This window comes from Canis lupus, chromosome 15 (genome assembly GCF_048164855.1).
Source record: "Canis lupus baileyi chromosome 15, mCanLup2.hap1, whole genome shotgun sequence".
Lineage (NCBI taxonomy): Eukaryota > Metazoa > Chordata > Mammalia > Carnivora > Canidae > Canis > Canis lupus.
In genome coordinates, this window is record NC_132852.1 from 45472442 (window position 1) to 45487058 (window position 14617).

A 14617-nucleotide genomic window follows, 5' to 3' on the forward strand; every position below is an offset into this window, starting at 1 on the left:
TGTCTCTCATGAATAAATAAATAAAATCTTAAAAAAAAAAAAAGGGATTGTCATGCAGGAGATTTATAGGAGGAAATATCTATAGGGGAGAATTTTGGAGAAGGCAGGGAAATCTGAGCCCTGGGGAGGGTAGGCAGGGGGTGGGGCAAGGGTGTAGAAAGGTCCCTGACTGGTGTAGCTGGGAGATGGTTTGGGCCAGGCTGACTAGAGTGCTGGAGCCCATGTTCCCTTCCCCGGAGGGCAGTACTGGGTTCAGAACCAGCAGCTGAGGGGCTCCACCAGTTACCCTCCCTGCAGCAAGAGCTCTGAGGGGTGTTTTTACAGCCCTACACTAGCCAGGTTTGCCTGATTGAGATTCCTTGCCTGTTGACCTCACTGGAATCTTGTTTCTGGGTAGTTCTGGTTCTTTTAGGCTGTGTGGTTAATGTCTACATCCAATTTGGGGCTTGATCTTACAACCCCAAGATCAAGAGTCACATGCTCCTCTGACGCAGCCAGGTCCTCGTGGGTCGTTCTCAGTACCAGGTTTGTGTTTAATAAATGTTCATATTGCAATAGTAAATCCAACTGTGCCCCGCCAGGACCTGAAATAGTTAATATACTTCCAGAACTCGCCACTGTCTACTATGCACAAAGAGAAATGTTTAACCAGCAGCACTTCTAGAAACCCACTTCGGGGTGAGTCCAAAATACAAGTTTGTAATGGTTCAGCATGTAAGACAAAAGCTGAAGACAGCTGTAGGGGGGCAGGGGGAATGAAAGGGGAGAAATGGAAATTAGTGAAAAGTAAATCCAGATCGTGGGGACAAAATAGTGAATTAGCTTCCCGAAATGGCCAGGGGGGGATAAAAAAAATCAATGTATCCACGACGGAAAAGAATGACATTGAGCGGGAATTCCGAGGAGCCACAGCTGGCCAGACACTACGGAGCAGCAGGGCCAACATGGCTCCCGCCACTTCCGGCGTCGGCTTCCACTCTGCGCCGTGTGGAACTGCGCGTGCGCGAGGCCGTCGGCGCGTCGGCACGTCGGCACGTCGGCCTCCCCTTAGCGAGGCTGCTGGGAAGAGGACTCAGGACCTCGGGGTTTGAGGCCTGCCTTATGCTGTCGGCCAGCAGCTCGCGGGCCCTTCGGGAGGGAGAGGACACCTGGGCCGCTGAGCAGACTCTCACCGCACCCTCGAGGCCTGCCCTCCCGGGGACCCGAGGAGCTGATCCCCTCCCGTGCGCGGCCTGCGCCAGCCGGAGCCGGTGGGTTAAGGAGATGAGTAAAGGAGGGCGTGGAGCCTCAGCCGGGCCGCAGGGTGGGTGGGCCGCATCCCGCCCACACACCCCGCCCGGGGGGCTTGTAGGTGGGCCCTGTGTGGGTTTTCCTCACCCAGAAAAAGCAGCGGCCCTAGTTGGAATAGAAGGCAAAGAGGATGAATTACTCACTGTAATGAAAACCAATAGATGTTGATGGAAGAGTAGAAACCAGAGGCATAGAAATAAATGGGTGAGAAGTACAGGAAGTGAACCGGAAGAAAAAGCACACAAAATGGGGAGGGGGGGGCAGGGGAGCAAAGCAAGTCTACCTCATGAATTTGTAATATAATAGAAAGTTAAGTATATTGTAACTAAAAGGAAATAGGAATATTTTCTCCGACTAAATACTTGTTACATTAAGATTTCTATATTTAAGTCATTAACAGTGTTCCCATTCTCTACTACATAGTGCTGGGGCACCTGGGCGGCTCGGTTGGTTAAGCCTAGGGCTCTTGGTTTCAGCTCAGGATCTTGGATCCTCCGTGTTAGGTAGGCTCTGCTTGGGCTCTGTGCTCAGTGTGGGGTCTACTGCAGATTCTCTCCCTTGTGCGCTCTCTCAAAAAAAAAATCTACATAGTGCCTAGCATATCACAGGACAAAATAAAAAATGTGTCCAAAAATCAGAAAGTTCAGCTTGTGATGCCAGCTCTAGCACATAGACCTCTATGGATGGTAACTTTATGCCGTGATGCTGGATGTCTGAATCAAGACTTTAAATTTCAGTAAGGAAGTCCTAGAACTCAATAGCCCCCAGAAAATATGTCCTATTAAAAAATAAATAGGTCTGAATAGGCATTTCTTCAAAGACATACAGATGGCCGTCAGACACTTGAAGAGATGCTTAACATCACTCATCATCAGGGAAATGCAAATCAGAGCCACAAAGACTTAGCCCCTCACACTTATTGGAACGACTGTGATCAAAAAGACAGTTAGCGGGATCCCTGGGTGGCGCAGCGGTTTGGCGCCTGCCTTTGGCCCAGGGCACGATCCTGGAGACCCGGGATCGGATCCCACGTCGGGCTCCCGGTGCGTGGAGCCTGCTTCTCCCTCTGCCTGTGTCTCTGCCTCTCTCTCTCTCTCTGTGACTATCATAAATAAATAAAAAAAATATTTAAAAAAAACAAAAAACAAAAAACAAAAAACAAAAAGACAGTTAGCAAGTGTTGACGAGGTTGTGGAAAAAAAGAGAACCCTTGTGCATGTTGGCATAGCCACTATAGAAAACAGTGTGGAGGGGACTCAAGAAAATAAAAATAGAACTCTACCCTATGATCCTGCAATTCAATTTCTGGGTATTTATGCAAAGAAAATGAAATCACTATTGTGAAAAGCTGTCTATACCCTCATATTCACTGCAGCATTATTTATAATAGCCAAGATATGAAAACAACTTAGGCCCATTGATGGATGAATACATAAAATGTAATAACATATATAGTTATAAATAGCAATATAAGTATATAAAATGGGACACTATTCAGCCGTAAAAAAGAAAATTCTACCATTTGCAACAACACTGATGTACCTTGAGAGCATTACTAAGTGAAGTAAGTCAAATACTGTATGATCTTATATATAGAATATTAAAAAAAAAAGTCATACATAGAACAGATTGGTGGTTGTCAGAGGATGGAAGGGTGGGTGAAATGGGTGAAATTGGCCAAAAGGTACAAACTTCCAGTTATAGATAAGTCCTGGGGATGTCATGTACAGCATGGTGACTACAGTTAGTAAAGCTGTATTATGTTTTTGGAAGTTGCTAAGAGAGTAATTACTTAAAAAAAGTAAGAGAGTAGATTAAAAGTTCTAGTCTAGTCATAAGAAAAAAATTGTAACTGTGAGGTGATGGATGTTAACTTATTAGGATAAACATTTCTAGCCTACATAGATAGATATAGATTTATAATATTACGTTGTATACCTAAAATGAGTACAATGTTATATGTCAACTACATCTCCATTAAAAAAAAAAAAAAACCCTAAATTCCAACAACATCTAGGTATATTTTGAAATGTTTTTTATTTAGTTTCAAGAATTTAGGCATTTGCAGATTCTTCTTAGAATCTAATGTAAAAGAAATCACAAACATTTTTGGAAACTATTTTTCTCATGAAACAATATCGCAATAGATTATTATACCTTTTATAAACAAATCACATTAATAAAGTTAAAACAGGTTTTTTTTCTCAAGATTTTATTTATTCATGAGAGACCCAGAGAGAGAGAGAAAGACAGAGGCGTAGGCAGAGAGAGATGCAGGCTCCATGCAGGGAGCCTGACGTGGGACTAGATCCCGGGTCTCTAGGATCACACCCTGGGCTGAAGGTGGCACTAAACCACTGAGCCACCAGGGCTGCCCTAAAGTAGGTTTTTTTTTTTTTTTTTTTTTTCTAAAGTAGGTTTTTAATCAAAATAAATGCAGGGGAAAAAAATGCTGGAATGAGTGGCATCTGAGTGGTTCAGTAGGTTGAGTGTCTGACTCTTGGTTTCAACTCAGGTCATGATCTCAGGGTTATGAAATCGAGCCCTGCACTGGGCTGTGCTCAGCCTGGAGTTGGCTTGAGATTCTCTCCTCTCTCTGTCCCTCCCCTCTGTGAGTGCGTGCATGTACCCTCTCAAGCTCTCACGCTCACTCTCTCAATTAAAAAAAAAATTTTTTTTTAAATATAGGAATGAAATGTGAAGCACATAACATTTTGCATCTACTCAAAGAAGACTGAGATTGGCTGACAGGTCTCATCTTTTCTGGAGGGGAAAACTTGTCCAGAGCTTGGTTGCCTCCCAAGAGAGTAAGTGCTGATAAGCGCCCAGAGTAGGGCCTCTGTGAAGTTAGGTGCAGGAGTCAGAATACACAGGTGTTAAGATGTTTAAAAAGACTAATGATGGTCTGGATAGGAAAACATTTTTCTTTTTTTTTTTTTTTTTTTTTAAATTTTTTTTTATTTTTATTTATTTATGATAGTCACAGAGAGAGAGAGAGAGAGGCAGAGACACAGGCAGAGGGAGAAGCAGGCTCCATGCACCGGGAGCCCGATGTGGGATTCGATCCCGGGTCTCCAGGATCGCGCCCTGGGCCAAAGGCAGGCGCCAAACCGCTGCGCCACCCAGGGATCCCAGGAGAACATTTTTCACTGTGGGTTCAGTAAAGTTTAGAAAGGCTGTCTTCCCTAAACTCACTGGGATCCATTTTTCATTTCTGATGCCTTCAGTGAGTTAAAAGAGAACTTCTAGAGGGTCATTTTTTAAAAACCTGTATAATGAATAAAACTGCATCTTGAATATGTGCTGTGTTATAGAAAGATTACCATTGTTTTGCTAACCAGCATCTAGTCTCCCTCACTTAGCTCTGCAATAACCTGCATCCAGCTCCCTTGGTGATGCCTGCAGGACAGTGTCTGAATTCCTTATTCAGTCTTTATCTTTGTAGAGAGTTTGAATTTTTTCAAGCCCTGAACTCAATATATAGAAAGTATGTAAAAGAAAAAAAAAAGAAAGTATGTGTAGATGTCTTTCTATAATTAAATGATTTCAGTACTTCTTTTCCAGCTCGTTTTCTACCTAACAGTAGAATGACTAATCTAGTTAATTACAGGTAAATTTAGTCCCTTCACATTTCTTCTTGGTCAGTCCAGACCTCAGCCAAGTCAGCTCTTGATTTCCCCCTTGGGAAATCTTGGGGCACAGGGAAACCTGACTGCTCTCAGATTCACCTGCCCTTTCTTCCTATCACCTGCTACCTTTCTGCTCCATCCCATTGGCACACGGAACAACTCTGGAGCTCCAGGGGTTCCTGGTTAGAAGCAGAGAATCTCCTCTGTTCTCAGAACCCCCAAACTGTCCTGGAGATTCTATTGTCCTGTCTCTCCTTAGAACCCATTGGGAAGTGAGCCCTTAGACACCTTGCCAGCATTTCCTTCATTCCCACCTAGCGTCTTCCTCCCTCTCCAGTTAGGAAGAGGGTCTGTAGTGTGTGGAGAAGAGGGGTTGATGTTGTGGGAGAAAAGTTAGCTATCTGTGGAATTACAGACATTCTGAGATCTGTGCCTACTGCATGTTGTGGCATTTTAGTGCTACAGGGACAATTTTCCCTGGAGTAGTGACCTTAATCAAGTAACTGGGTATGAGGAGCACCGCCCCCCTGCCCCATTATCACAGCAGGGAGTAGGCCATCAATTCCTTTTTTTTTTTTTTAAGACTGTATTTGTTTATTTGACACAAAACAAAAACAGGGAGAGTGGGAGAGGGAAAAGCAGGCTTCCCACTGAGCAGGGAGCCCAATGCAGGGCTCCATCCCAGGACCCTGAGATCATGACCTGAGCTGAAGGTGGATGCCTAACCAACAGAGCCACCCCAGCCAGGTCCCTCCTCCCCGCATCAGTTAATTCTTAACAGTGTCACTCAAAATCCTCATGTTCGTGGTGAAGCATCAACAATAGTTGGTCCATGTTCCAGAAAGGCTCAAGCAGGAATGGAATCTTCTAGGGGTGTGAACATGTGCAATTGACATCAGTCCAATTTATGGTTCAAGCAAATCTCCTTAAAACTAGCTTTGCTTAGGAGCACCTCAGCGGCACAGTCGGTCAGGCATCTGGCTCTTGGTTTTGGTTCCGGTCATGATCTTGGGGCACTGGGATTGAGCCCAAACTGGGCTCCATCCTCAGCATGGAGTCTGCTTGGGATTCTCTCACCCTCTCCCTCTGCCCCTCTTACTCATGCTCTCTCTCTCTCTCTTTCTCAAATGAGTAAATAAACCTTTTTAAAAAAACTCGTTTTGAGGACAGCCCAGGTGGCTCAGTGGTTTAGCGCTGTCTTCAGCCCAGGGTGTGATCCTGGTGACCTGGGATTGAGTCCTATGTCTGGCCCCCTGCATGGAGCCTGCTTCTCCCTCTGCCTGCGTCTCTGACTCTCTCTCTCTCTCTCTCTCTCTCTGTTTCTCATGAATAGATAAATAAAATCTTAATAAAAAAAAAGAAACTAGTTTTACTTACTTACAGATGAAATTATTGGGTCCTTGAGCCTCCATATTCTCCTTTCTTCCCCTTCAGATGTCCCAGTTTTGGACTTTGTGGGGTTTTCTCTTTAATTTTACTTTTCTCTCTCTCCCAGCTTCTGCAGTAAAACCACCTCAGACTTGTATTCCAAGAAGGTAGGGCTCCTGTCTTAAGGGGCTCTCTTCAGAAGGGATTCTTGGGCAGAGGTTCATACAGACAAAGGAAGATTTTTTATTTATTTATCCAGGAGTGACAGAGAGGCAGAGACACAGGCAGAGGGAGAAGCAGGCTCCCTGCGGGAGCCCAACACAAACACAGGACTCAATCCCTGGTCCCCAGGATCATGCCCTGGGCTGAAGGCAAGCTAAACTGCTGAGCTACCTAGACTGCAGACAAAGGATTAAAACAAATTGTGGACAACACTTTCCTGTTGTTTTGATCTTCTTTTCACAGTTTGGAATCAATGACTTTTTTTTTTTTTTTCTTTAGGAACCCAGTAGTTTTGTTAGGTCCCAGTCTTGGGTCTGTGCTCTCTGGTGCCCAAAAGGATGGAACATTTCTCACGACTCAGCTCCCTAGCCTCCACCACCTGAGCCAGGCACTCATGTTCCTTATTTCCCAGGACTCAGAAGTTCTCATTTTCCTTTCCTGTTTTCTCTGGATCTTGTTTCTTTGCTGCTGTTTGCCAGGTCCACCCAGAGTCCTAGAAAACAATGTTGCTAAACTGAAAGGGATTGGGAGTGGAGGAACAGACAAGTCCAACAGCAGCAAGGTCCATGAAGAATGTGCTGCCGGAAGTGTTTCTGAGATGCAGCTGCTCCTGAAGTTGAAGAAAAGCACATCTGGGAGGAGAAATATGTCGCCAACTCTGTGGTCCTTTGGAGAACTTAAGACCCTTGAGTCTGTAACCTTGGAAGCAAGATTGGGATCCAGTAAAACTGAGGTCAAGTGCTGGTAAACTTCATCATCAGTAGAAAAGAATCAACTTGCTGAGTCATATATTTTAACCCTTAAACAGAACACTTAATGATATTAAGAGGATACTCTAAGCATAATCAAGCTAGAACTAGTCGGAGTTCTTGCCTAAATCAGTGTTTCCCAGACTTTAATATGCACCCCATTACTTGGGGACTGTGTTACACTGCAGATTCTGACGTAGTAGGTCTGTGGAGTGGGGGGTAGGGCTGAGATTCCACACTAGTGATCTGCCCTGAATCACCTGAATGGCGGTGCTGCTTCAAGGTCAGGGATCATGCTTTGAGCAGCAAGAACTTAGGGGGCAAGCTGGAGAGGAGAGGTCCTCAGCTGAAGTTAAGAGGGACTCCATACCTGAGCACTTTGAGCTTATAGTGACCACCCCCCTTCCCCCTTCTGCTCCTCTTCCCTAAGCCTGGGCTGCTAGCCAGCCCCCCCCCCCCCCCCCCCCCCCCCCCCCCCGCGGTCACCTTCACTGTCCCATGGTGTTTCCTTCCTTTCCGAACCAGCTAATGCTTTTTCAAGTACAAGGAGGCAAAGGCAGCGCTGGCTTACTCAAGGGGATGGATCTTAAGGATGCCTGGCAGTTCACAGAATTGAAGAGCTGACCAACCAGTGTTGGCACGGGTGGGACCCAAGGCAGTTCAGGGGCCCCAGCAGCCCAAACTCCAGGACCCCTGGGCACCTCCCGAAGATGCCCAAATTCTTTCTGTCTCCTCGGGTTTCAGGTTTGGGTCAGGGGTTTTTACCTTCAAAGTTCTCAGCATATGCTAGTTCAGTTTGTGTCCGCTCTATCTTTCCTTGTCCCTTGTAAGACTATCCTCAATCATTTTAACTTGTATCTACATATATACAATTGTGTGTGTGTGTAATGTGTCTGTCTGCCTGTCTGTCCAGGGGCAAAGGAGATGTTAATGCTGCAATATGATTTCTCCCTAGATAAATCATCAAAGAAATCTCCTGTATATCAAACTTAGGACTTTTATTTTATTTTATTTTTTTTAATTTTTTATTTATGTTAGGCACACAGTGAGAGAGAGAGAGAGAGGCAGAGACACAGGCAGAGGGAGAAGCAGGCTCCATGCACCGGGAGCCCGACATGGGATTCGATCCCGGGTCTCCAGGATCACGCCCTGGGCCAAAGGCAGGCGCTAAACCGCTGCGCCACCCAGGGATCCCAAACTTAGGACTTTTAAAGTACATGATCTTACATTGTCTGGACTACATATGTCTTGCATGTATAACTAAAATATTCTCTGTGAGCAGAAGCCATCATATATATATATATATATATATACACACACACACACACACACACACATACACACATATATACATACACACACAAGGCTTTTTGTCTGATTAAAAAAACACATTGGAGAATTTTCAAAAGGCCTTTTGAGACATACTTTCTTTGTAATCCTAGGGGTTGTATCTGTGAAAACATCACAATAGAGGAATGTATGATTGGGGCGATAAAACAACAAATAGGAGAATGGATTTTCCTCTTCTATTTACTGTATAACTTTGGCCAATTACTTTTTTCTGAAGCTCATTTGTGTCTCCTGCAACTGAGAGTTAATCAAGCTCCTTTCTCAGGAGATGGTTTCGATGATTAAATAAAATTTATATACAGTGTGCTTAAACTTTTAAAAAAATTAGCTATTTCTAAAAAAAATTAGCTATTTCTATCATCACCTCTTATGGAATTTGAGACTATGAGAATATGGAACTTGAGGGCAGGGGAGAAATATGAAAGCACTTAGTTACATTCACTAAAATAGAATGATGGAGCGCCAACAAGGAAAGACACAACAAGGATGTCTTATGCATCTCACATGAGAAATAATGAGTCTAGTTCTTTACATTCCCATTTTCCATCTTTTGTTCACTAACAGCTTTTCAGGATTTTACTTCTTCCAAGTTTCAAAGGAATCTTTGCACATTTTGTTTTGTTTTGTATGCCCAGTAGAAGACCTTCCTTTCTTTCTTTCTTTTTTTCTTTCTTTTTCTTTCTTTCTTTCTTTCTTTCTTTCTTTCTTTCTTTCTTTCTTTCTTTCTTTCTTTCTCTTTCTTTCTTCTTTCTTTCTTTCTTTCTTTCTTTCTTTCTTTCTTTCTTTCTTTCTCTTTCTTTTTTTTCTTAAGACATTTGTTTCTTGAGAGTCTGGTTCTCTTTCCAGATGCTAACAGCATTTTTTAAAATGATTGTAAGAGATTGCAGCTTCCATTGCCTAGATTTTGTCCCTAGGTTCTGCTTTTTTCCCAGGGGCAGAATAACTTGAATGGTTAAGGTGGAAAAGGCTGTGGGTAATGTGCGCTGCTCTGCTCCCAGCTCTGCTCGAACTCCCTCTTCAATGCCCAGGGGTATCCAACCGCAGCCCTACCGGGATACCCTGAAGCCAGATGCTCCCCAATTCTCCTCACCTACACAACAACCTTCATGCAGTTCTAAGGTGTGTGTTTTTTCATTATCTATGCCAAGAGTTTTATTTTATTCTGCCTGCGGGTTCATTTCCCTTTCTCCTCCTTCTCCTCCTCCTCCTTTTCTCCTCCCTCTTTCCCTTAAAGTAACATTTCCCTTCTTTTCCCAAAGAATCACAACAGGAATGTGCAGCCGCTCCTGTGAACTTACACGGATGTTCTCAGATTGCTAATGTGACATCTAGACAGAAATTCACATATATTAGGATATCAGGTGGGGATAACTCAAACAGTTGGGAAGAGATTCCTGTACTATTTCCTTCCTTCCTTTCCTTCCCTTGCCTTCCCCCCTTCCTTCCCTCCCTCCCTCCTTCCCTCCTTCCCTCCTTCCCTCCTTCCCTCCCTCCCTCCCTCCCTCCCTCCCTCCCTCCCTCCCTCCCTCCCTCCCTCCCTTCCTTCCTTCCTTCCTTCCTTCCTTCCTTCCTTCCTTCCTTATCCCTGAAGCCCAGGGACTAAATTTAAAAATCTTTTATAGATGGGCAGCCCCGGTGGCTCAGCAGTTTAGCACAGCCTTCAGCCCAGGGCCTGATCCTGGGGACCGGGGATCACATAAGGGCTCCCTGCATGGAGCCTGCTTCTCCCTCTGCCTGTGTCTCTGCCTCTCTCTCTCTCTCTCTCTCTGTCTCTCATAAAAAAATAAAATCTTAAAAAAAAATTTTATAGAGTTGAATCCTGCTCTTATGAGGAAAGGAACCAAATATGATGGAGAGAAACAGGAGATGAAAAAAAAAAAAGCCAGGAATCTGAAAGGAAATAAATCAAGGAAAAGGACTTTTATCTTGTGGTTCTTTTGGTTGTTTTCATCTAAAGAGACTGACTCTAATAGTATGAAACATGGAGGGAATAAATACAGCAAGCATTCGTTCTGAAGTGTTTGTGCCTTTCTGGGCAATCCCCATTTTATTGCAGATATTGCTACTTAATTGTTCCAAGGATTTGACTTTTTCACAGGAGATAGGCATTCCTTTGCCTTCTTAGGAACAGGATTCGAGTCCTGTTGACACATGGGACTTTTCTTGGCCACTATAATTTCATCTACATTCACGAGCTGTAGGGCCACATCAGCTACGGCTCGAAGTCCTTGGGCTTTGGCTACCAGGGTGTCCCACACCCCTTCCTGGGTCACGTTGATGATCCCCTCAACCCCAACGCCTACCAGCAAGTTCCCAGCTTGGTGAGCCCCCTTCATCTCTGCCATGACCTCTGAGACCACTAGGCCTGCATTCTCGGCTAAGGTTTCGGGAAGAGACTGAAGGGCCTGTGCAAATGCGAGGAAGGCAGGCCCATTAAGCCCTTCCAACCTGCTTCCTTTTTCTGAGAGTATTTTTGCCAGAGCCATCTCTGTGGCCCCAGCTCCTGGGAGCAGTCTGGGATCCTGACACAACTGGAAGTAGGCATCGATGCCGTGGTAGGCAGCCTGCTCTGCACTCTTCAGCCCCTCTGCGGTGGCCCCCCTGAGGGCTATGGTGAGGGCAGGGGTGGCTGGGCATTCCCACTCAAAGACAACGGCCATACCTTCCCCCAGGTCCTGCTGGTATACCCTCTGGCACTTCCCTGGCTTCAGGGGAGGAATCAGATAAGGCATCAGAGGTGTACCCAACACCTCACTCAGGTAAACCATGTCCCTCCGGGACCTGGCCTGAATCACCATGATGCCATACTTATCGGCCAGAGTCAGCGTATTCTCATTGATGTTCCCCCACACCACCACCACGTTAATAGATGCAGTTACCAGTTGGGCCACCTGCTTTTCTATCAGCTGTTCACTGCCTTTCCTAAATTTAGTTAGGTCAGCAGAGCTTGAGAGGCGGGCCGTAGCAGGTGCATTTGGGCTGGCTGGCCCAAAGGCGCAAACGAAGAGAGCTACCCTGGCCCCGTGCAGCACGCTGATCACCTGGCCGCAGGGCTTCGCGGCCAGGGCCATCCCTGGGAGCAGGCATGAGTCCTCGAGCCTGCCCCCTCGCAGGGTGCACACCCCCACGCGCTCGCGGTGGAAGCTGCCGTCCAGCTCCTTGGTGGCCCAGCAAGCGTGTGCCACCAGCTTGGTCAGGTAGTCCATCTGGGATGCGGAGTGGGTGTTCATCACCGAATAGAGGGCCCAGAAGGGATCTTCCAGCGGCCCCAGCGAGCGGATGGACAGGGAGGGCAGCAGGGCCAGGACCTCGGCGGTGGCCGCGGCATAGGCCTCGCGCAGCTGGGAGCGGGGCAGGCCGGCGCGCAGCAGGTGCTCGGCCTGCTGCAGCAGGGCTTCCGCCAGCAGAACCACGAAGGCCGCGCCGTCGCCGCAGCTCTCTGCCTGCTTGTGGGCCGCCTCGCGCAGCAGCCGCGCAGCGGGGTGCTCCAGCTCCAGTGCCTGGAGGATGGCCGCCGCGGAGCCCGTGAAAACGGTGGTTCCTCTGGCGGTGACCAGGAGCTTCTGCCGGCCGTGGGGCCCGTAGCAAGGCCGGATGACCCTGGCCAAGGTCTGCGCCGCCGGCACGCTGCAAAGCAGGTGCTCCTCCTGCGCCCCCGGGCCCCTGGCGCGCCGTCTCGGCCCTGGCCCCAGGCGCTCGGGCAGAGGCGGCGCCGCTGTGGCTCCGCCGGCCATCGCCTCTGGAAGCGGGGGGCGGGGGCGCCCGGAAGCAGACCTTGGGCGCTTCTTGGAGGGGGGTCGGCGAAGAAAGGTGCCCAATGCCCAGCAGCTGCTGTCTGGAGAAGGGGGCGCTCCCGGATCCGGCAGGGATGATGTTCCTGCAGAGAGCTCAGCCCTCAACCACTCCCCAGACTGGTCTGTAAGGAGCAGGGCTCTGGGGGCCTCTGGAGCCTGGTAGCTGCACCAGGGATTCCCGTGATGAAGTCACAGAGTGGCACATGGAACCAGGGGCAGGGAATGAGGTCACAGAAGGATGCTGCGAGTTTGGGAGGCCCTGCGGGCAGGCGGGGGTGGGGGGCAGGTCTGGGCCACTGGCCCATGAGGGACCCACTCCTATGCACCAGGCCCCAGAATTACATTTATTTTATATATTCATATATATATATAATATATATAATATATTTATATTTATATATTATATATATATTTATATATAATATATTTATATATTATATATATATTTATATATATATATAAAATCCCGGGTCTCCAGGATCACACCCTGGGCTGAAGGTGGCACTAAACCACTGAGCCACCGGGCTGCCCCCAGAGTTTCATTTAAACTTCGGAGACAGGGGATCCCTGGGTGGCTCAGTGGTTTGGAGCCTGCCTTTGGCCCAGGGAGTGATCCTGGAGTCCTGGGGTCGAGTCCCACGTCGGGCTCCCGGCATGGAGCCTGCTTCACCCTCCTCCTGTGTCTCTCTCTCTCTCTCTCTCTTTCTCACTGTGTCTATCATAAATAAATAAATAGATCTTTTAAAATAAATAAATAAACTTTGGAGACACCGGGATCAAGTCCCAGGTCAGGCTCCCTGCATAGAGCCTGCTTCTCCCTCTGCCTGTGTCTCTGCCTCTCTCTCTCTGTGTCTGTCATGAATAAATAAATTAAAAATAAATAAATAAATAAACTTTGGAGACAGTGGAGAGGAGAGCCAGTGGAAATACCCACCCATGTCACGTTCCCAATGAAGTGGTAGCTCCTGCCGAGCATGTTGTAGTTGCAGGGGTTTGGTTGTACTTGCTCAGGGAGGGCTGTGTGCTGCTAGCTAGGTGTTGTTACCTGTTTACCTGGGCCTCCTTGGCCACCCCCACCGTTGGTGCTGCTCATTGGGATCTCTACAGTGTTTACAGGCCTGTTTGCCTTCCCGGCTGCAGGTGTGTGATGCTCCTCCTTCCAGTGACAGAGATGTCACCGAGCTGGCAAAGTCAGGTCAAGACAAGGGAGGGAAGGATGCTGGCAACCTACAGAAAAACTATAATGTTTGCAACTGAGGGTCAGTGTCTAGCCTCCCAGTGGTGGGAAAAGTAGAAAACCGCTGGCAGTGACTTTAAGCCCCTCTCTGTCTGTCTTACACTCAGCCCCTAGAATTTCAGTTCCTCCCAGTTGCCCTCCTTCCCTGGCTCTCTCACTCCTCTTCCTCAAATGCAGCCCACTGGGGTAATAGTTTCATAAATATTTATTGAGCACCCACTATGTTCAATGGAATGGGGAATTCCAAGGGACAGGAACGTGGACACGGGGAGGGGAAGAGATTTGCACCAAATGAATACAACTTCTGTAGGTGTTAGGCAGAGCACCAGCTGGAAGTGGTGAAGATTACGATTATTAAGAATAGGGGAAAGACAGAGCAATACCATTCATTTTTCGTTTGGAAAAAACCCTTTTTACTTTAATAGCAGCTGTCCCCAAGCAGGGGGAGCCCCAGAACTCTGAACCTGATTATACCAGTCAGGAATCATGATTGTACGGTGGGCATTGTTTTAATATTTCCTCAGACAAGATGATAGCAAGAAAGAAAAGGAAAGAAATACCTGTGAGAGTGAAATATAATTAAGGGGAAAATGGAGATAATTTTGGAAGAAAAACAAAAAAAAACTTTTCCTCCCAAAACAACTTGATTGCTTTTGTAAAAATGATAGCTATTCATTATAAAAGTTAAAAAGAAAAATGCAAAGAAAGCCGGTGTCATTTGGAATTCCAGCTCGGATAATCATGGTTTGCATTTTGATGAACATTATGACCCTGCACTTCTATTCTTACATAGATTGTTGTGGATTTTTGCAGTTTTCCATAAGTGGATGGTGTGATCCATGTTATATGAGTTATTCTATAATCATTTCCCTCTCAACATTATGGTGACTGGGAGAAATGTTTTTTAAGGAGATATTATGGTGTCTGAAAACTGTGGACAACTGTTTTGACCTCTTTTGATTTTGGAGACTCCTTTAG

At 46.6% G+C, this 14617-nt stretch overlaps 1 protein-coding gene and 1 long non-coding RNA gene across 2 annotated transcripts; one reads left to right on the forward strand and one right to left on the reverse strand.

Annotated features, from left to right (window-relative positions):
- Positions 1-3770: 3770 nt before the first annotated feature.
- Positions 3771-10055, forward strand: LOC140605010 (uncharacterized). Its single transcript, XR_012007807.1, has 4 exons — positions 3771-4097; positions 6989-7253; positions 9541-9727; positions 9868-10055. It is a non-coding gene; the product is annotated as an uncharacterized lncRNA (long non-coding RNA).
- A 563-nt stretch (positions 10056-10618) lies between these two features.
- Positions 10619-12600, reverse strand: CCT8L2 (chaperonin containing TCP1 subunit 8 like 2). Its single transcript, XM_072776871.1, has one exon. It carries the CDS (start codon positions 12340-12342, stop codon positions 10675-10677), a length of 1668 nt encoding a protein of 555 aa, XP_072632972.1. The 5' UTR covers positions 12343-12600; the 3' UTR covers positions 10619-10674.
- Between the last annotated feature and the right edge of the window lie 2017 nt (positions 12601-14617).